Here is a 20,419-nt window from a genome sequence, read left to right as displayed (position 1 = left end):
TTCTTGCTTGTTCACAGCTTGTTGTTTGCCTGGTGTCTGTTTACTGCCCTCACATCGTCTCTGCAATGCTAGTTCATCCAGCTACTCTTTTTGTTTTGTTTTTTTTTGGTTTTTCTCTGGTACCGGGAACCGAACTCACGACCTTGCGCTTGCCAGGCAGGCGCTTTTGCCGCTGAGCTAAATCCCCAGCCCCATCCCTTGAACACTTTGAATATTTTGAGTCATGAAATAGCTTTGTTGACAAGGAGAAACTTTTATGCCATTTACAAAAGAGCAATTAACATGCATTCCTGTGATCTCAGCACTTTGAGGGGCTGAGGCAAGAGGGTTAAAGTCCAGCCTAGGCAATGTAGCAATTTAGTGAGACCCTGTCTCAAAATAAAAAATAAAAAAGGCTGGGAATGTAGCTCAGTGCAGATGCCCTGGGTTCAGCCCCTAGTGCACACTCACACACACCCAGGAATCAGCAGAACTGAATCTCCTTTCTTTCCCTCTTCTGCTTCTTTGGATCAGTACTGCTTCCGTGCTTATCCCCTAACAAGATGGAGCCTACTGTAGTCACCATTTTTTTTAGCTTAGCAAGGTTTGTTTATTTTTCTGAGAGTAAAGGCCATTACATGAAGAGTTGTTTCTTTTGCTTGTATATTTTTTCTCTTAAACTGGATGACTCACAGCCTCAGTACTTAATCCTCAGCAAGTTTACTGTTTTAACTGAGATGTGTATATTACCCTGATGTCTCACTGATCCATCTGTTCAGCAGATTTTTTTGGGAAATTATCATATTCCAGATGTAGGTTTTTTCTGGAGATGCAGCCTGGGTCATTCCTCCCTTCATGGAGTTAGTACAATCTAGCAGGAAAAGTGGACCATAGAAGGAATGCTGGGTACTAACAGTTGCCTTAAAATTTCCTTGTGAAGCTGGGCATGGTGGCACATGCCTGTAATCCCAGCACTCAGGAGGCTGAGGCAGGAGGATCCTTGGGAGTTCGAGGCCAGCCTGGGCTACAAAGTGAGCTCAAGGCCAGCCTGAAATGCATAGTGAAACCCTGTCTTAAAAAGAAAAAAAAAAATATCCTTGTGAATTAGTAGTTCTTCATAGTAGCTTTTTTTTTTTTTTTTTGTACCACGAGTTGAATTTAGGACCTTGCGCTTGCCAGGCAGGTGCTTGTGCCACTGAGCTATATCTCCAACCCTTATAGTAGTAGCTTTATATAGTTCTATCATTTGGATGTTAAGCCTTTAGTAACTCTTAGCCTCTTGAGCCCTCCAGATTTTATACTTCTTTAATTTTACTAACCTCTAATTCAGTTAGAAAATTATAGAATTCCAATCTGGAAATACAGAGACATCCTTCTACCCAGTTAGTATTTCACAAATCCTTTATGGTTTTTGTGTTTACTATAATGAATGATGTGAAACATGGACAGTTGCATGCAAACTTTACCCTTTTTTGAGAGAAGTGCTTTACTGTTCATTCATTGTTTCAGTTGATCAAGTTTTTGGCATTTTAGTTTAGATCTTAAGTGAACTAAACTATGAGGCCTCCTTGTCCTGATACTGTACTACTGTCAGGGAATCTTTCCACTTTTTAAAATAAGTAAACTTTTCCATTGAACAATCACATACATAGAGAAAGTACACAAATCCTAAGTCTCCAGTTTGGTGAGTTTCTATAAAGTAAACATGCCCATATAATAAGTACCATATAGCTCAAGAAATAATACTGCTGGGAGTGGTGGTGCATGTGTGTTTTCCCAGTTCTTGAGAGGCTGAGGCAGGAGGATCTATATAGCCAGCTGGGGCTATTTAGTGAGCTCAAGGCCAACCTGAACTACATAGTGAGACCCTGTCTCAAAAAAAAATACTACCACTACCCCAGGAATTTTCCTTAAAGTCCTCTTTCAATACAGATCACTCACCTTACCTTCCCCAAAGAGTGACCACCATCCATATGAAGTTTTATGCTAGAATCAGGTGAATACAAGTAGATTCTCAGCTTTTCTAAATGAATCATACTTAATTTAATATCATTACTGGGCATTCAAACATATCTTCTGTTTTCTAAGAGTGTGTACCCTTATCCCCTACACAGTTTTGCCTAGTTAACTCATTTTCTTTCTTTCTTTCTTTTTTTTTGGTACCGGGAATTGAACTTATGACCTCAGGCTTGCCAGGCAAACGCTTATGCCGCTGAGCTACATCCCCGGCCCTAGTTAACTCATTTTCATGTTTTAGTTTAAGTGTCACTTTTTCAGGGAAGCCTCAACCCAGCTCATAGCATGCAATTTTTAAAAATTTATAATTCCTAGCATTCTGTAGTTCTCCTGTGATGAACCTGTGCTTGCTCTCATTCCATCATTCTTGCTTTTGCTTCTCTTTTACACCACCCTTATGTTTCTGGCTGGTTACTTTTGGTGCATGAATTATCCTGATTTTTTCCCCTGAATTCATCACAAGGACTTTGTCTCACTAGCTAAAATTCCCATTCTCATTTCAGGCTACCTCCCAACATGTACTTCTCTTTCTTAGCATTGGTATATATCACCAGTACTTTGCCAGTTCAACTGTGGAATCACCCTCATGGGTTTTTCTTGGGCAGTTAAATACAAAACAAAATTGAGTTTTAGGCATGATGAGAACTGCATAGCAAAAATATTGGTCTTCAATTTGTGTATATAATCAAGAAATGGTAGAATGGTATCTTATTTCTCATACCTTTAAACTTGATTACAGATCATATGAGACGGATGTTCCACTTACCATATTAGTTCAGTGGCTGTAACAGAGACCCAAATTAATATAGTGCTCCCTCACCTATCGCGGGAGTTACGTTCCAGAGACCCCTGTGATAGGTGAAAGTCTGTGAAGTAGCAGCATTGCATTTATTTTATTATTTATGTATATTTTAAGGCTTTATAAACCCTTCCCACACTCCTATAAACTTTTCCTACTCTCTTATTAACCTTTCCCACACTCTTATAAACACTTTATGTACTCTTACTTTCTACTCTCTTAAACCTATGTAATTTTAACAACATGTAGAGTTCTGTATGGGTACTCGATATGAAGTGGACAAGGAGAGATGCTGAACATATGGGCACAGTGCAGGAGAGCAGACAGACTGATGCTAGGGTCACTGAGCCAATCAGTGCCCAGGATACAGACTGTGATTGGTCATCTTCCATTCCATTAGCCAATAGTGTGCTGTGTACAATCTCATGTTGGCAAACTTGTGCAAGCAATAGTGGTATATACTGCATTTCCATTGTGTACAGTACGGTATTTATCCGCTGATGAAATACATATTGTATTTTATTTCAATTTAATATTCTTGTATTTCAGTTTACTTTTGTTTTGTTTTGGTACCAGGAATCGAACTCCGGACCTTATGCTTGCCAAGCAGGCACTTATGCCACTGAGCTATATCCCCGGCTCTAATATTCTTTTAATACGTTTGAATTAACATTTTTTATATTGTTTTAAATTTTTAGACAAAAATAATTAAAATCATAAATATTATATAAATACCTATATACCACAAAATCCCATGATACAGTGAAAACTCTGCAATACAGAATTAGATTTTTTTTAAAAAAAAAACACGCGATACAGTGAAGCCTTAATAAGTGAACTGCAATATAGCAAGGGACCACTGACTGGCTATCAGATAGAAATTTTCTTTGTTTTTTTTTTTGAGACAGGGTCTTGCTATGTGGTCCAGGCTGATCTTGAACTCCCTATGTAGCCCAGGCTGGCCTCAAACTTGAGGCCATCCTTCTGCCTCAGGCTCCTGAGTACTGGAATTACAGACATGTGCCACCATGCCCAGCTTCCTAATGATTTTTATGGAGAGGCAAGTTTAGGAGTAAGTTTCTGAAGCATCTATTTAAATATATTTTTTTCTGATTTTCTTGTAAACTTAGTATTCTCAAATACTGGTCTGAGAACTTGTGAGGCTCCCCAAGACTATTTCAGGAGATCTACAGCATCTTCTCTTTTTCACCTATTTAAGGATGCCTTTCTTCATGTACTTTGACCAAAACAATATACTGTAGTATTATAATACAGTGCACACAGAAGCAGATAGCATAATCTAAACATGTCTATTAGGCCATATATTGGAGAGATTTACAAGGATATAGGAGAATGCCATTTTCTCCCTAAAGATTCTAGGGTTTTTTTGGTTTGTTTTTTGGTTTGTTTTGTTGTTTTTTTTTTAGACAGGGTCTCGCTGTATGGTTCAGGTTGCCCCTGACCTAACTACGTAGCCCAGGCTGACCTCTGAACTCAAGTGATCCTCCTGCGTTAGCCTCCCGAGTTCTGGGATTACAGGTGTGTGCCACCACGCCCAGCTTTGGTTTGGAAATACATGATTATTTGTCATAAAATAGAATATTTGTGTTAGCAAGTAATAAATTGACTTTTTAAGGGTAAGTTAAATATTTTGAAATACTGCTTTTATTTTTTAACTTAAAATAAAATAAAATTTTTTTGAGACAGGGTCCATGTATTACAGGCTGGCCTTGAACTTACTATGTACCCCTGGCTGGCCTTGAACTATCAAGGATCCCCCTGCCTCAGCCTCCTGAGTGCTGAGTAGATGATTGCTTTTTGCTTCTAGTATGGTGGATGGTGATAGATATAACTCATAAATAAAAGCTTTTGGGGACCTCAAAAAATCTTAAGAGTGAAAAAAAAATCTTAAGAGTGTAAAGAGGTCATAGGGGATAAGAAGTTTGAGAACCGGCTTGAAACATTTTGATTAGTTGACGTGTGGGAGGCGGGCTAGCTGATCTACTTCTGACTGGCCATTAATGTTTGATTGCTTTCTGATAATTCCATATTACTAATTTTTCCATTAATGTATCATTTGTGGTGCTAACTAGTAGTTTCTTATTAAGAGATCTGGAAAACAGATGAGCATTAGAAAAACTAGAGAAGTTCAACTTTGTTTTATCTTACCTTTTATCCATCTTTCTCAGCCTGTGAGAGTGCTGGGATTACAGGCATGCACCACATAAGCCTTTTTAAATAAAAAAATTGAAATTCAGAGGTAACCAGCCCTAAATCACACACTTAATAAGCCAAGATTTGACCCCAATTCTTTTGAAACCAAAGCATGATTTTTTTCCTCCACTATACTATGCTATCCTGGGCAAAAAATTATTTTTTTACTTTTATTTACCATTTAGAGACAACTGAAGCAAATTAGATGTGTGAAATGCAAGTGGTAACTTGAACTTCTAATTTATTGACACTGACAGCTTGTTTTATTCCCCAAAGTCTTTTATCTTACATGTTGAGCATCCCTAACCCCCAAATGCAAAACCTGAAATGCTCCAAAATCTGAAACTTTGAAAGTTTATTTTTCATGAACTGGAATATTTTTATGTTTAATTTTTATTTATTTATTTGTCTTTTTGAGACAGAGTTTTACTGTGCAGTTCAGGTTGTCCTTGAGCTCACTTTGTAGCCCAGGCTGCCCGGAACTCACAAGGATCCTTAGCCTTCTGAGGATTACAGGTGTGGGCCACCACACCCAGCTCCAAATATTTTTACATTTTAAATATTTATGTTTCAGAGCATTTTGAATTTTGATTTTGGGGGTGAGGTGCTTAACTAGTAAAGTCTGTGCAAATACTCTAAAACTTGAAAAAGCCCCAAATCAGAAATACTTTTGTTCTCAAGCATTTCAGATAAGGGATACTGAGACCTGCAGTAGTACTAAAGCTACTTTGTGAATTTTGTATAAAATAGTTTTAGCATTGTTATAGTCCCCTTGGATGACAGAATTCTTAAATGTTGTATAAAATGCACAGTAGACATTTTCTTCTGTTTGGAGAAACAGTTGTCTGAACCCAGACCAGTGTTACCCATGTCAGTGACATGTTGAATTTCCTGATTGTAGGTATTCTGATGACGCTTCATAATCACAGGTAAATGCTGAAATGAGATGATGATAATTCCCCCTTCTCAGTGTATTTGTGAGGCTTGATTGATGAATGCAGCACAGTGCCTTATCACAAGGGAAATACTTAATAAATATAAACATAATTATTAAGTGTTTCTGAAAATAATGAAATAATTACCCTTTTGGTCTAGTTTATTTGAAGTGTATAATATTACTTATTTAATAAGTTAGTGCCTAATTACAGAGACCTTTATAAGTAATGCAGGATCAACTTTGAAGGTGGCATCGTTAAATATTTTTGGAACTTCTAATAGGCAGCCTGAGAATTTTTGGATAGGTATTTTTAACACCTGTCATGTACAGAGAATTCTGTACTGGTCTGTTTTCCATTGGTGTAACAAAATACCTCATACTGTGGTAATGTATAAAGAGGTTCATAAACTCAGTTTTGGAGGTTCAAGAGCCTGGCACTAACATCTGCTCAGTTCTGGTGAGGGCCTTATGGCTACGTGACAACGGGGCATCACGGTGGGAACATATACAAGGAGGTTCACAATGTGAGATAGGAAGCAAGAGACCATGGAGGGGCCAGGCAGTTCTTTTATTTTTTGCAGTGGTGGGGATTAAACCCAGGGCCTTGTGCATGCTGGGCAAGCATTCTCTCACCAAGCTACGTCCTCAAGCCCCTTGTCCTAGGAACTAATCTACTCCTGGAGACCACATTTAATCCTTTCTCAGGGTGCCCTCCTGACCTGATTTTCTTCCACGAGGCCCCACCTTTTAAAGGTTCCATCACCTGAATACCACCACACTGAGGACCAAGCTTCCTGCACATGAACTTCTGGTGGACACACTGAAACTCTCCAAACCATGGCACATTCTATTAGAATGTCACCCCTTCTCCACATTGAACCTATGACCTCCTGCATGCTGGGCAAGCACCCTGCCACTGCACTACTGCCTCAGCCCTTTTTATTTTATTTTTATTACCTCTTTTTTGAGGCAGGGTCTCGTTACTCAGTTCAGGCTGACCTTGAGCTCACTTTGTAGTTCAGGCTGGTCTTGAACTCGCGAAGATCCTCGTGCCTTAACCTCCTAAATGCTGGGATTACAGGCGTGTGCCACCACGCCCAGCAGCCCTTTTTATTTTGAGTAGTCCTGCTGAAGTTGCCCTGGTTAGGCTTGAGTTGTCATCTTTATGCCTCAGTTTCCTTAGTAAATGGGATTAGAGGTTTAGTTTGTGCCACCCTCCCCACTCTTTTTTTTTTTTAGGTAAGAGACTGCAGGGCTTGCTGTAATTGCTCAGCCTGGCCCAAGTGGTTGGGTTCGAACCAGCTCTGCCTACTGAGCAGTTGGGACGACAGGCACACACCACTGCTCCTTCTGTCTGTTGGTATCTAAACTGAAAAAATAAAGACATAAGACCCCCTGTTTTGTTTTGTTTTGGTGGTACCAGGAATCAAACTCAGGACCTTGTACTTGCCAGGCAGGCACTTATGACACTGAGCTATATCCCCAGCCCAAGAATCCCTGTTCTGTAGGAATTAACTGAAGAGGTTTTGTTTTGTTTTGTTTTGTTTTGTTTTGTTTGTTTTAGCTGAAGAGTTAAATAAGAGCAGGCAGGCAGTTTCTGGAATCCAGGGGATACTGATGTGTATGTATGTATATGTTGCGGGCCTGACTCTCAACCCTTTAGTGCCGTACCCTGGTATCCTTTTGGAAAGTCACTGTTCTTTGACAATTGGTGCCATGGGGAAGAAGCAGGTCTGCCAGTGCCCAAAGGTCCCTTCTGTATAAGGCCAGTCAACTAGTCAAAAGTTTTGAGTACCTGCTTTTGTCATGTTGATAACTTTATTGCTTAGCTACTAAGGTCAGGAGGGTCTTGACACCGCACTGACCAGTGTTTGTTTTGGTGATGGATCGCTGCTCTGCCTCAGCACTGCTTCCTTTACAGGGGACAGAGGGGAGGAATTTGCCCTCAGAAGGTGCTGTGGTCACTGCGAGTACTAAATAATCTCTACAGGGGAGAGATAATGATTATTTAAAGAATTAGGGTAGGCTTTGTGGTAGAAAATGGTCCTTGAGCTTTCTGAAACTACAATTATTTTTAGTTTTTTATTTTTTTAAGTACTTAAGTTTATTGGTACATTTTAGGTATACATAGTGATCACATTCATCATGGGGAATTTGTACCTGTACATGATATATCTTCTTTTTTTTCCCATGCCCCTCCCCTCCCTTCAACTCCACTTCCCTTCCTTATTTATAGAAACTTGGTTTCCATTTTTTCCTTCTTTTCTAATTTTTTCCCCTTCCTTTTCCCCTCCTTCCTCCTTTGTTCTTTTCCCATTTGAACATTTTCTTCCTATTTCACAATATCTGTTATACATTTTGATCCTTATTTACCCTTTCAATTTCTCACACTAGACAAACCATGTGGTATTTGCATGTGTCTGATTTATTTCACTTAAGCGTATGGTTCCAAGGTACATCCATTTAGCTAGAAATGTTCCAAGTTTATCCTTTTTTTAAAAAAACCCTTCTTAATAAGTAATTGTTGATGTGTATTAGCTCTTGGAATCAATTAAAACTTGTTTCTTTTTTTTTTTTTTCAGTACTTGTGATTGAACCCTGGGACCTTCATACTGAGCTATAGCCTCAGCCTTTTATTTATTTACAGTTATTTAGTTATTTATACAGGGTTTTTTCAAGTTGCTAAATAGCCCAGTCTGAGTTCAAACTTTTGATCCTTCTGCCTCAGCCTCCCAGACCTAGGATTACAGGTGTGTGCTACCACACCTGGCAGAAAATTATTTCTTGAAGTAGATCTCAGCTGAAAGGTAGTTTTCTTTAGATTATAGGTTTAAAAAAATTAAGCTTTGAGTTATTAGTTATTCATTTGGTAAGTTTTTCTTGGTAATTTGTGATGTTACCAATCTTAGAGATAATTTTGACTCAAAAAATTTTTTTAACCTAATGTAAGTCCTACTCAGTTCTACCTTGTCATTTCACTGCTAAAGTTTGTGAAGAGAGTATGTGTGTGTGTGTGTGTGTGTGTGTGTGTGTGTGTGTGTGTGTGTTTGCTTTTTGAGATGAAGTCTTGCTCTGTTGCCTAAGCAGGCCTTGAACGCCTAGGCCTAAATAGTCCTTCCTTCTCAGTCTCCCAGATAGCTAGGACTACAGGTGAATGCCACTATCCCTGGCTGTGCAGTGTTTCTTGAGGTCATTTGAAGGTAGCCAACTAACATGTTGTAGCCTACTAATGTTCATGTCTAACAAAATGTAACTCTTTTCTTCCAGGTAATTTATCCTCAGCATTCCAAACTTACTGATAAAGAAGTAAGTAAAAATCCTGCTCTGTATACTCTATTGTTATATTCCTGTTCGTTTTTATTGGTGTGTGTATGTATGTCAGCACATATAGCTTTTGTTTTCTTTTTCAGAAAACCAATATTTGCTATTTGTCTTTTCCAGATTCAAATTCAGGTAACTATTTTTCATGTGGTGTTTATGTTGAATTTTATAGTAAGGACACTGGTTATGCTCTTAATATATGAAAATTAATTGAAATAACATTAGAATACAAACTGAATTTCAGCCCAACAAAGTAGTGATTTTAATTCCCAATTTAATGAGGCCTAGTCATGTTACTGTTCATTTCAGATGGTTCAGCTCTTGAAAATAGTTTATGGTGTGATGAGGTAAAACATCAAGGAGCAATAAACTGTTAAAATTGTGAAGACATTGCAAATTACAACTTCGAAATGTTTGGGAACTTACAGTACATAGTTTACTTTCAGTTCAGAATTTAGGAGCTTTCCAGGAATTCTATGAAAGCAGTGAGTTTAAAAAAATAACAAGAGGGTGAGTAGTTATGAAACATGGCCATCAGTTATCTGGAGTAGTTCGTGTGGGTTAATATATTATGTAAGGTAGTTGGAGCAGTGCTCGTGTATAAAAACACCATGTAGGTGTTTACTTCTTCTTAAGCGTAATTTTTCCTGGTCTCTTTCAAACTCTCTGTGTGGTCCTAATTGCTGATATCTTTCAGATTATCTCTTGTGTTTTACTTTCAAAACAGCTTTTTAGCTTACAGTGACCAGAGCGTTCAGCCTCTCAGGCCACACACAGAACCCTATAAAGCAGTCATCCCAGTTCCCTTTCCTTTTGTTATTGCTTGTTATGGATTGTTAAGTTAGCTCAGTTAATCAGATTTGAGACACTGACATTAAAAATATTTTTCTTAGTATCTTTCTCCTTTCCATATAAAAGCTTCCAGAGTTTTTGCCTATGTATAGTTGGAAACCAGCCTTGGTGAAATATGTGAAAGAACATTGTTATCTTCATAAACTAGATATTTGCCTTTGATAGAGTTCAGTAGACCTTTTGTTCTGACCTGTAATTATTAGACTCTTCAGTATCTTTTGCCTCCTTTTCTTTTTTGCTCAGAACTGGGGATTGAACCTAGGGCCTACACACTGATCTCCCCAGCCCCTTTTTTTTATTTTTAGTTATGAAATACTGTAGAGTGTTGCTAAGTTGCTAAATTGCCCAGGCTTGACTCAAACTTTCAATTCTATACCTAAGCCTCCGAGAATGCCAGGTGTGTGCCACCTACCACCACTGGCTTTTTTGTGTATTAGCGAAATAACGATATACAGGTCTTCTAGGATTTGTCCTCATTTCAGTTAACATGTTCTTTATGAAATGTGCACATACAGTTTTAAATGTAGTGAGTCTTGGATTGATTTTCTAGGACTCAAGGTAATCTGAGTTGTGTGGATTGCAGGATGAATCTACTTTCTGTGCTTGGTATCCCAGTGGATTGCATTGCACACTTTCCTCTTCACGTGTCTTTACATGAGTGTGAAGGAGATCAGAAAAATGCTCCTTTTCTCCCCAATATGCTTTTTTTGCCATAAAGATTATTTTGAGCTGAACGTGGTGGAGAAGCAGCAGGTGCAAAGTGCTCTCTCCCCTCCGCCTGTGTGCCTGAAGGCAAGGCTTGCATTTCTCTGTATGAAGGTGTCTCCTGGCCTATCCCCTTTGCCATACCAGAAACAGGAGAAGGTTTCAGAATCACTGTAGAAGACTCTTATTGGAGGTGGCCATGACTTGTGTCTGCATAAATAGATCTTACTAAGATTGTCCTTATCAACCAGGCATGGTAGTGCATTCTCTAATTCCAGCACTCGGGAGGCTGAGGCAAGAGGTTCGTTGCAAGTTCAAGACCAGCCTGGGCTACAAAGTGAGCTCAAAGTCAGCCTGAACTGCGTAGTGAGACCCTATGTCAAAAAAAGAGAAGATAATCCTTATCAGTTCCATCAGTTTTCTGCATAATTTACCTTGACGTAATTTATCACCCCTTGAAGTCCAAACCCTTTTCCCCCCTGTGTAGTCATTTCTCTGCAACTGAAAACCATTGTAAAATGGTATACAAACTCACAGGTCTCACTTTCTTTTAGGATTTTTACTTTGTGTGTGTGATGCTTTCATATGCTTGTGAAATAAATCTTTTTCTTATTAATGTTTTTGGTTGATTTAATGCACAAATCTTAAGACAGTAGAGAAAAAAATCTGTCCATCCATGTATCAAGGCTAAGAAGTAAATTCTATGATGTTTGGATAGCTTTTTAAAATACCTAGTTGCCTGGTGGTGCATGCCTATAATTCCAGCACCACAGCTGAGGCAGGACGATTGCCGAGAGTTGAAGGGCAGCCCGGTTTCCCTAGCAATTTCAAGGCCAGTCTGAACTACATAGCAAGACCGTGTCTCAAAGATAAATTCATAAATAAACAAATAAATACTTTGTTTTAAGTTAGTCTTTTCACGTGTCATTTTAACTCAGGTGTAAATGTATGTAAATAAAAAATTTTCCAATACTTTAGATATATGAATGACATATTTTTAAATGCCCTTTTAATAAACTATACATCAAATGAAGTATTGTTCATTTCGCCCAAAGTGTGGCTGCTACTTACAAGTAAAATTGACAACAGATTTTGAAAGTAGGCACCTTGCCATCTTAGCAGATGAGCATTAACATTAATCTAGGCAGTAAGAGACTGTGTTTTGTATATTTTTGAGATCACACATCCCAGTTGTGATTATCCAGTTTGTTTCTCATATGTGTCTTTTAAATGGAAGTTGGAAACTGTGCCAACTTTGAAATGGATTTAATTTTTCCCCAAATAGCTTTTATTGCTATGAAAGGAAATCTGGATGTAGAACAGACTTTAGGAAGGAGTCATAAATGAATGTTGTATTTCCATTGTATATCAAAAAAAAAAGTAAAACAGCGTTGTAGACTATGCAGATTAAAAAAAAAAAACAACAGGAAGTTATACAGATTAAAAAAAAAACCCTAGAAAGTTATACAGATAAAAATGATTTTAGAATTTCCAGTGTAATGATTTGCAGTCCTACGATCCCCCTGATGGTACACACCTTACATCCTTGTGGGTTTGAGAAAACACTGGATTGTTTTTAGGTTACAATTTTTTATTCCATTCCAGTGGCTTTTTATCTCAGGAGTATAAGTTTAAAATATGTTTTGCCCGTGATACATATTGTCAGATTTTTCCTCTCCTTATTATATTTGTTAACATCTAGATTTAGGTGTTCCTGAAGCCCAAGCTGTTTTGGGTACCCAAGGATAGTAAACACTGTATTTTAAATATGTCCAGTAAGAAAACTGAGCCTTTGTAGAGAGTTTGAAGCAGTAAAGAATCTGAGGGAAAGATTAGTCTTTCGTCTCAACAGACTTTCTTGTTTGTAAGTAGCAGGGGCATTGTCATATACTTACACTTCTCATACTGTCAGTATTGAGGAGCCAGTATTTTGTTTGTCCTGTAGGCTGGTTTATTTATTTATTTTTCTTATACTGGGATTGTACTCAGGGCTTTCACACTGAAGTGTATCCCTGTATCCCCAGGCCCCCATCCTCCCCCTTTTTGAGACTAGGCATTGTTAAGTTGCCAGGACAGGGTTCAAACTTGCCATCCTTCTGCCTCAGCTTCCCAGAATACTGAGAATACAGGTATGTACTACCATGCTTAGCTTTAGTTGGGTTTTTTAAATGTCAATCTCGCTCTTTTTTTTTTTTTTTTTTTTTGGTCTTTTTGAGATAGGGTCTTGTGATACAGTTCAGGCTTGACCTTGAGCTCACTTTGTAGCCCAGGCTGGCCTCAAACTCCAAACAATCCTCCTGTTTCAGCCTCCTGAGTGCTGGGATTACAGGCATGCACCACCACCCCCAGCTTCTAAATGTCAGTCTCTTTCTTTCTTTATTTTGGTACTGGGAATTGAACTCAGGACCTTGCACTTGCCAGTCAGGTGCTTGTGCCACTGAGCTATATCCCTGTTTGGGATTACAAGAGTGCACCATCAGACCCAGCAAAAGTTTCTAAATGTTTAGTTTGGACTTGTGTGTTTATTTGGTCATGGATCAATAACAAGAGTTCGTAGACTGACGTAAGTGCAGACTACACTTGAGAAGCTCTGACCTAAAGTGCTGTTTCTCCACAATTCTAGATCAGTCACTGTACTCTCAGGGAGTGGGAGTGTATGGAGCTGAGGGCCAACACACAGGGCAAACACTTGAAGATTTACCCCAGTCTTAATGCATTCTCCCTGCTCTAAAGCTGTGTTTGTGACAATATAGAAATACCTTTTGTTAAAGTTGTCCATGAAAAGCTGGATGTGAGCCAGGCGTGGTGGCGTAGGCCTGTAATCCCAGCACTTGGGGAGGGCAGCCACAAGTTTGAGGCCAGCCTGGGCTACACAGTGAGTTCAAATCTAGCCTGAATTATGTAGTGAGAACCTGTCTCAAAAAAAACCAAAAACAAATCAAAAAACAAACAAAAATTTGTCTATTAAAACAGTTGATTTTTAGCTGGCTATGGTGGTGCATACCTATAATGCCAGCACACAGGAGGCTGAGGCAGGAGAATTGCTGCAAGTTTGAGGCCAGCCTTGGCTACATAGTGAATTCATGGCCAACGTGCACTACAAAGTGAGACCCTGTCTCAAAGCAAACTAGATAAATAAAACAGTTGATTTTTTTCTCAAATCTTTGATATTTTTTGTATAAGAAGATATTCTCTACTTTGCAGTCTCAGTTGAGTTGCAGGGGTAAAGGAAGCTTACAAAATACTGTATGTCTACGTTAATTTTAAAACAGAAGGAGATCCCTTTCTCTTTTTTTGAGACAGGGTCTTGCTATGTAGTTCAGGCTAGCTTTGAACTCATTATGTAGCCCAGGCTGGTCTCATACTCACAGCAATTCTCCTTCCTCAGCCTCCCGAGTGCTGGGATTATAGGAATGCACCACCACGCCTGGCTAGGAGATCTCTTTCTGCCATACTACATGACATTGGTGAAGGAGAAGCCGTGACTGAAAGGACTGGTTCCTTGAATGAACAGATGGCACAGGAGCCAGTAAATTCAAGAAGTCTCCATTTGAGGGATCCTTTTCAGAAGGGTTTTAGTTTTTGGAATTGTGAGTAAAAAAATTGACACTAAAGAAAAACTTTGGAATACAGTTCCTACAAAATGCAATTTACATATAAGGTGTATAATTCGGTGGGTTCTTTTTCATTGTTGGGTGTTATTTTGAGGCAGGTCTCAATATGTAATGCAGTCTGGCCTTGAATTCACTGTGATAGGCCACGCTGTCCTGATGCTCTCGCATCCGCTTCCTGCGTGCTGGGATCATAGCCGTGCACCGCCACAGCCGATGTCCTGCTGTGTGTGGTGCTGGGGATCCGGCGAGGCAAGCACTTTGCACTAAGCTGCACCCTCAGCCCCGTACAGCCCAGTGGTGTTTCGTAGGGTCACAGGATTGTGCAGCTGTTACCACAGCCAAGTTTAGAAGGTTTTTGTCACCCCCAAAAGAAACTGTGTTCCATTTTCTTCCTACTCCCACCACCATCCTTCTCACCCAGTCCCAGGCAGTTCTTTATCTACCTTTATGTTGGAGAATCGCTATGGATTTTCCTATTTCAGAGATTTTTTTTTTATATAAAGGGTCTCACTTTGTAGTTTAGTCTGATCCTGAACTATTTTTGTAGTCCAGGCTGGCCGTGAACTTGAGGTGATCCCCCTGCCTCAGCTTCCCAAGTGCTAGGATTATAGGCATGTGGCAACAGGCCTCGCTCTTGAGAGATTACATATAAATGAAAGAAGTAGTATATTTGAAGTCTGTTTTGATTCGGTGTACTGGTAAAGCATCTCAGCATTCAAGTTAGACTTCTTGAGTTTAAATTCTCGACCTTCCATTTGGCAGATTTGTTTCTTTGGATGCTTTTATGTAGCCTTTCTGTGCTCTTCTTTCCTCCTTATAAACAGGGATAACAATGAGACCTGTCTGAGAAGCAGAGACTAAATGAGTTAATATAGCTAAAGCATTTAGAACAGCCATGGCACCAGAGTAAGCACTGAATAACTGTTACTGCCTATTAAATTACTGGAAGGGAAAAGCACTCCAAAATAGTGACAGAATAGTTTTGATACTTTTGATTTAGGAATCTATAGGATTTTTACTGGAGAAACATTTCATAGTCCAGCGTGGTGGCATACACCTGTAATCCCAGCACTCTCAAGACAAAAAAGGGAAAGATTACAGAAAATTTCTAGGTTTTAAAGGTGTAGGAATTTTAGTTCTGTTTTCTAAACTATTAGAGACTATTAGAGACTATTAGAGACTATTAGTGTTAGATACATGAAAATGGAACATTTACCAAAGCTATGGAAGCTGAGTGGTGACGCATGCCTGTAATTTCAGCACTCGGGAGGCTGAGGCAGGAGGTTCACCATGAGTTTGAAGTCAGCCTGGGCTACATAGTGCGTAAAGGTCAGCCTTAGCTACACAGCGAGACTCTCTCAAAAAAACCCCAAAACAAAAAACTGAAGCTATGGGGTCCTACAGGCCTCATTTACTGTTCTCTTAGCACCTACTATGTTTTTAAGAGGAAGTATTTATATTGCTCTTGACCACGAATTTGGGCTAATTTGTCTTGTCTCTGTGGAGTTGTCATTTATAGCTTATGTACATTAATGCTTATATCTTTGTTGATAAAAGTCTATTTACATTAATTTTTTGCTTTTTTAGGGGGTAGTTTTTGACATAGGGTCTCACTGTTTATTTCAGGCTGGCCTTGAATTTACTGTGTGGCCCAGGATGGCTTTGAACTTGCAGCAATCCTGCCTCAGCCCCCTGAGTGCTGAGATTACAGGTGTGCCATACCATGCCTGGGTTGTTTCATTTTTTGAAAATTTTTTCCATTTTTAAGTGAATAATGAGAAAACATTGTTGTCCATAGCATAACTTTTCCATCCTTTTGGTCTTTTGTTTTCTTAGTGAGCATATTAGATTAGGTGCTTGGAATTAAGTACCGTCATAGGTCAGTCATGAAGTTTTATTTTATAATCTTCGTTACTGCTGAATTTAGTGACTTTAGAGATTATCTAGTAGTACCCCTAACTTTTGTTGCTAAGGAAAGTGAGTTTAAGTGGTATCTTTATCATTATTACTGTTATTATTATTATTATTGTCAAACCACAAGTAAACCAGGAGTGGAGGCTCATTCCTGTAATCCTAGCACTCTGGATGACTGAGGCAGGAGGATTGTAAGTTCAAACCCAGCCTGGGTTACTTAGTGAGATCTTGTTTCAAAATAAAAAGGGGTATAAGCCCGGTGTGGTGGTGCATGCCTGTAATCCCAACACTTGGGAAGGCTTGAATTTGAATCCTCTTGTTTCAGTTTCCAGAATTCTGGGAGTATAGTCCTGTACCACTGTGCCCAATTTCTTACCTTTATGTTTATGACCCAGTTATGCATCTATAAACACTATTGTTTTTCTTTTTTTAAATTAAATTTATTGGTACATTTTACACTTGATCTTAGCTAAAAGGCCGAGAAGCGGTATTGGTACATTTTAGGTATACATAATGATCACATTCATCTTAGAGAATTTGTACTAGTACATGATTTAACTTGATTCTTTTTTCCCCCATTCTCCTACCCTCCCTTCAACCACACTTCCCCTCCTTATTTACAAAAACTTAAGTTTCCATTCTTTCTTTTTCTCATTTTCCTTTCCCTTCTTCCTCCCTCCCTTGTTCCCCTCCCCACTTGAATGTTTTCTTCCCATTTCACAATATCTATTATACATTTTGGTCTTTATTTACACTTTCAGTTTCTTACACCAAAGAAACAAAGCTGCATTTGTACACATGTCTGATTTATTTCACTGAAGAATGTGATCTCGAGGGGCATCAGTTGACCTAGAAATGTCTCAAGCTTATCTATCTTTACGGCAGAGTAATACTCCACTGTATAAAAAACGCCACATCTTTTTTATCCATTGATCAATACTGGGCATTTGGGCTGTTTCCAAGATTTAGTTATGACAGACTGTGTCTCTATAAACTTAGATGTGCATATATTGCTGTGGTTGATTTGCATTTTTTGTTTTACCTACATGGTTTTATGTTTGGTTTGTTTTGCTCATTATTATGCTTGTGAGTAAGCATTATACCAGGTAGATTCCCAAAATTTGTAATTGCATGGAGAAAATGAAATAGGAAAATCAAAGAGACTTGTGAGTTAAGACATGTTTCACTTCTGCCTTTGCTTCTATTCAGGAAAAATGGTTTTGAGCAAGGCACCTGAACTTTTAGGATTTCTTTTTTCTTCTCTAAAACCTGACAGAATGTTTAATGCTTATAGAGTTCCTTCAGCTCTAAAAATGATGAAACTAGATAAGTAAATGTTCTACTAAACTACCCTTACTTTGTTTCATTTTTGTTTGCATTAGGTTGTCTTGGAGATACGCAGTTTTGTTTTAGATTTCGACAGTCTTCGGGGAGGAGGGTGTCGCTGCACTGTCTTCTGGATCAATTTGACAAAGATTTGCCAGTTTACTTAAAGGTTGGAAAGTAGTTACAGAAACATGTTCACAGGAGAAGAAACTCTTAGAACTTACTACATCAGAGCTCATTTTCTCAGTTACCTCTTACAGCATTGAGAAATATTTTACTTTTTTTGTTACTTTATTATATAGCTGAATTTGTGTGTGTGTGTGTGTGTGTGTGTGTGTGTGTGTGTGTGTGTTTTGAGACAGGGTCTCGTTATGCGTTCAGGCCGGTCTTGAGTTCACCTTGTAGCCCAGGCTGGTCATGAACTTGAAACGATCCTCCTGCCTCAGCCTTCCAAGTGCTAGGATTACAGGTGTGCATCACCACACACAGCTCAACAGTTCTTTTTTTTGGGGGGGGCAGGGTACCAGGAATTGAATTTAGGACCTTGCGCTTGCCAGGCAAGCGCTTGTGCCGCTGAGGTATATCCCTGGCTCTATGTCTGAATTTCTTAAGAGACTAACTGACAGGGTTTTAGCATGTGAGTGATTGAGACTGTATAAAGTTATTGTTCTTCAAACATACAATGCCATTGTGAATTATAGAAATGGGTTAGAATGCTGCCTTGGTTACTTTTCTTGGCTGAGACAAAATACCCAGTGCCCAAAATTAAGGAAGGAAAGGTTTATTTAGCTCACAGTTTGTGGAGGTTTCGGGGCATACTTGGCTGGCTCCAAGGCAGAGTGGTACATAACCGTTCAGCGGAAGACAGCAAAAGCAGCAAGACCAAAAGGTGTGGGGAACAAGCCTCTCTTCCTCCCTTCTGTTGTAAGCAGGCTGCCCCACCCAGGGGGCGAGCAGCACTCACATAATCTCCATGCCCTCTTCTTGCACAGGCTCAGGATGGGTATAAAGTAAGGACCCTGGCCCCTGGTTCAGTCACTTAGTTAACTTTTTAAATTTCTCAAATTGACACAATGAACAACATTCCAGAGCTGTAAGGGCGTGTCCTTTTCACCCCAGGATGCAGAACTGCTGAGTCACTTAGCCAAGCCTCTAGACTCCTGAAGTTGACACAGTGTCTCAACCATAACATGCTGAGGTGATTTTCTTTTGTTAATAATTCTTTGTTTAGATGTGGGGGTGGAGTGGCACTAAACAGTCCATACCTTCCAGAATTGGAGTAGTCATGCCCAGTGGTAACCCCTTGTACTTTACGATAGAATATAGTTGTTTCTTTTTGATTTTCTAACAGGCTTTATTTATAGTTACTGTTTATTGAAATAACTTTAGTAATTCAGATGATTTTAAAATCTGTATGTTCTTCTCCTTGGTACTCTATGCTTACATCTCTCACTGCGTGAGGAGCATTTCCACCTGGGTGTCTTGTCAGCACACTCAGTACGAACTTGATGTCACTGGCCTGAAGTCAGCTTTTATAGTTGACCTTCCTGTTCTGCTGGTGGCAGGAACACTCTCTCAGCAAAATTTCTATCTTTGGAATGTCTCTTAAACATTCTCTTCCAATCAGTGACAATAATAGCTATTATTTATTAAGGCATTTTGTGTTCCAGACCATGTGTGCATTAGCACATATTGCCACGTTGATCCTCCCTACAGTCCTCTGAGAGAGCTCCTTTTGCAGATGAGGGAAATGAGGGCTAGTGAGGATAAGAAATTTGCCCAGACTTCCCAATTCTTGTTTTTTCCAACAGACTCTTACCTTACAAAGTGTTGCCAGCTAAAGTACATCTATAGTATAAAAATGAATGGAATATAAAATGATGAGAAACTGCTGAATGGGTAAAGAGCTAAGATAGCACTGTTCCCTGTCCTCACTATTTGGGTCTATCAGAGTAAGATACCTTTCCAGTTTCCGTTGTCGTCTTACTACCTGTGCTGTTTTAGCCAAATTGAACTATGTGGGTTTTCTTCTCTTCTCTTTTCTTTTTTCTTTCCTTTTCTTTTCTTTTCTTTTTTCTTTTCTTTTCTTTTCTTTTCCTTTCCTTTCCTTTCCTTTCCTTTCCTTTCCTTTCCTTTCCTTTCCTTTCCTTTCCTTTTCCTTTTCCTTTTCCTTCTCTTCTCTTCTCTTCTCTTCTCTTCTCTTCTCTTCTCTCTTTTCTTTTCTTTTCTTTTCTTTCTTCCCTTTCCCTTTCCCTTTCCCTTTCCCCTTCCCCTTCCCCTTTCCCTTTCATTTTGTTTTTTTGGCACCGGAAATGCAACTCAGGACCTTGTGCTTGCCAGGCAGGCACTGTGCCACCAGCCCCGTGTGGGTTTTCTTAAGGAAGCTTGTGTTTTTCTGTTTTCCTCCCCCTGTGGGCCCTCTACATCTCCAATGGCTTTGTCTTCATGTAAACCATATGCATCCTTCAATGTCCAGTTAAAATCAGCTGCTTCTGTGTAGTCTTTACTCTTCTCCCTTGACCTTCATGTGACAGTTTGTGCTTTTTTCCTGGAACCCACCATTCTACTACATACCATTTTTGTACTTTTTATACCCTCCCCAGATTGTAATCTTGAAGAACTGTGGTTTATGCATCTCCTTATGTTAACATAATATGTTTGAAGGAGGAGGTTAATAAATACTTAATGAAGGAATACCAGTCAAATAAGGAATTGAACCAAAGTTTATTTCATTAGGATCTC

The 20,419-nt window shown here is 39.1% G+C and overlaps 1 protein-coding gene across 4 annotated transcripts in view; it reads left to right on the top strand.

Annotated features, from left to right (window-relative positions):
* The window catches only part of Dennd6a (DENN/MADD domain containing 6A), a 69,360-nt gene that overhangs the window by 6,865 nt on the left and 42,076 nt on the right, over positions 1 to 20,419 (top strand). For 2 of the 4 annotated variants that reach the window (XM_013515601.1, XM_005387413.2), the window contains exons 2-4: positions 9,213 to 9,251; positions 9,356 to 9,398; positions 17,734 to 17,846. The exons of 1 other annotated variant lie outside the window; for it this stretch is intronic. In XM_013515601.1, coding sequence (XP_013371055.1) covers positions 9,213 to 9,251; positions 9,356 to 9,398; positions 17,734 to 17,846 — 195 coding nt within the window. Of the gene's footprint in view, positions 1 to 9,212; positions 9,252 to 9,355; positions 9,399 to 14,241; positions 14,414 to 17,733; positions 17,847 to 20,419 lie in introns of those variants that run through there. One more of the 4 variants, XM_013515603.1, reaches the window with a different exon arrangement.

This window comes from Chinchilla lanigera, unplaced genomic scaffold, assembly GCF_000276665.1.
Source record: "Chinchilla lanigera isolate Chin_1 unplaced genomic scaffold, ChiLan1.0 scaffold00029, whole genome shotgun sequence".
In the NCBI taxonomy this organism is placed as follows: domain Eukaryota; kingdom Metazoa; phylum Chordata; class Mammalia; order Rodentia; family Chinchillidae; genus Chinchilla; species Chinchilla lanigera.
Note: the sequence above shows the minus strand (reverse complement) of the source record. Positions and strands in the feature narration are given on the sequence as shown.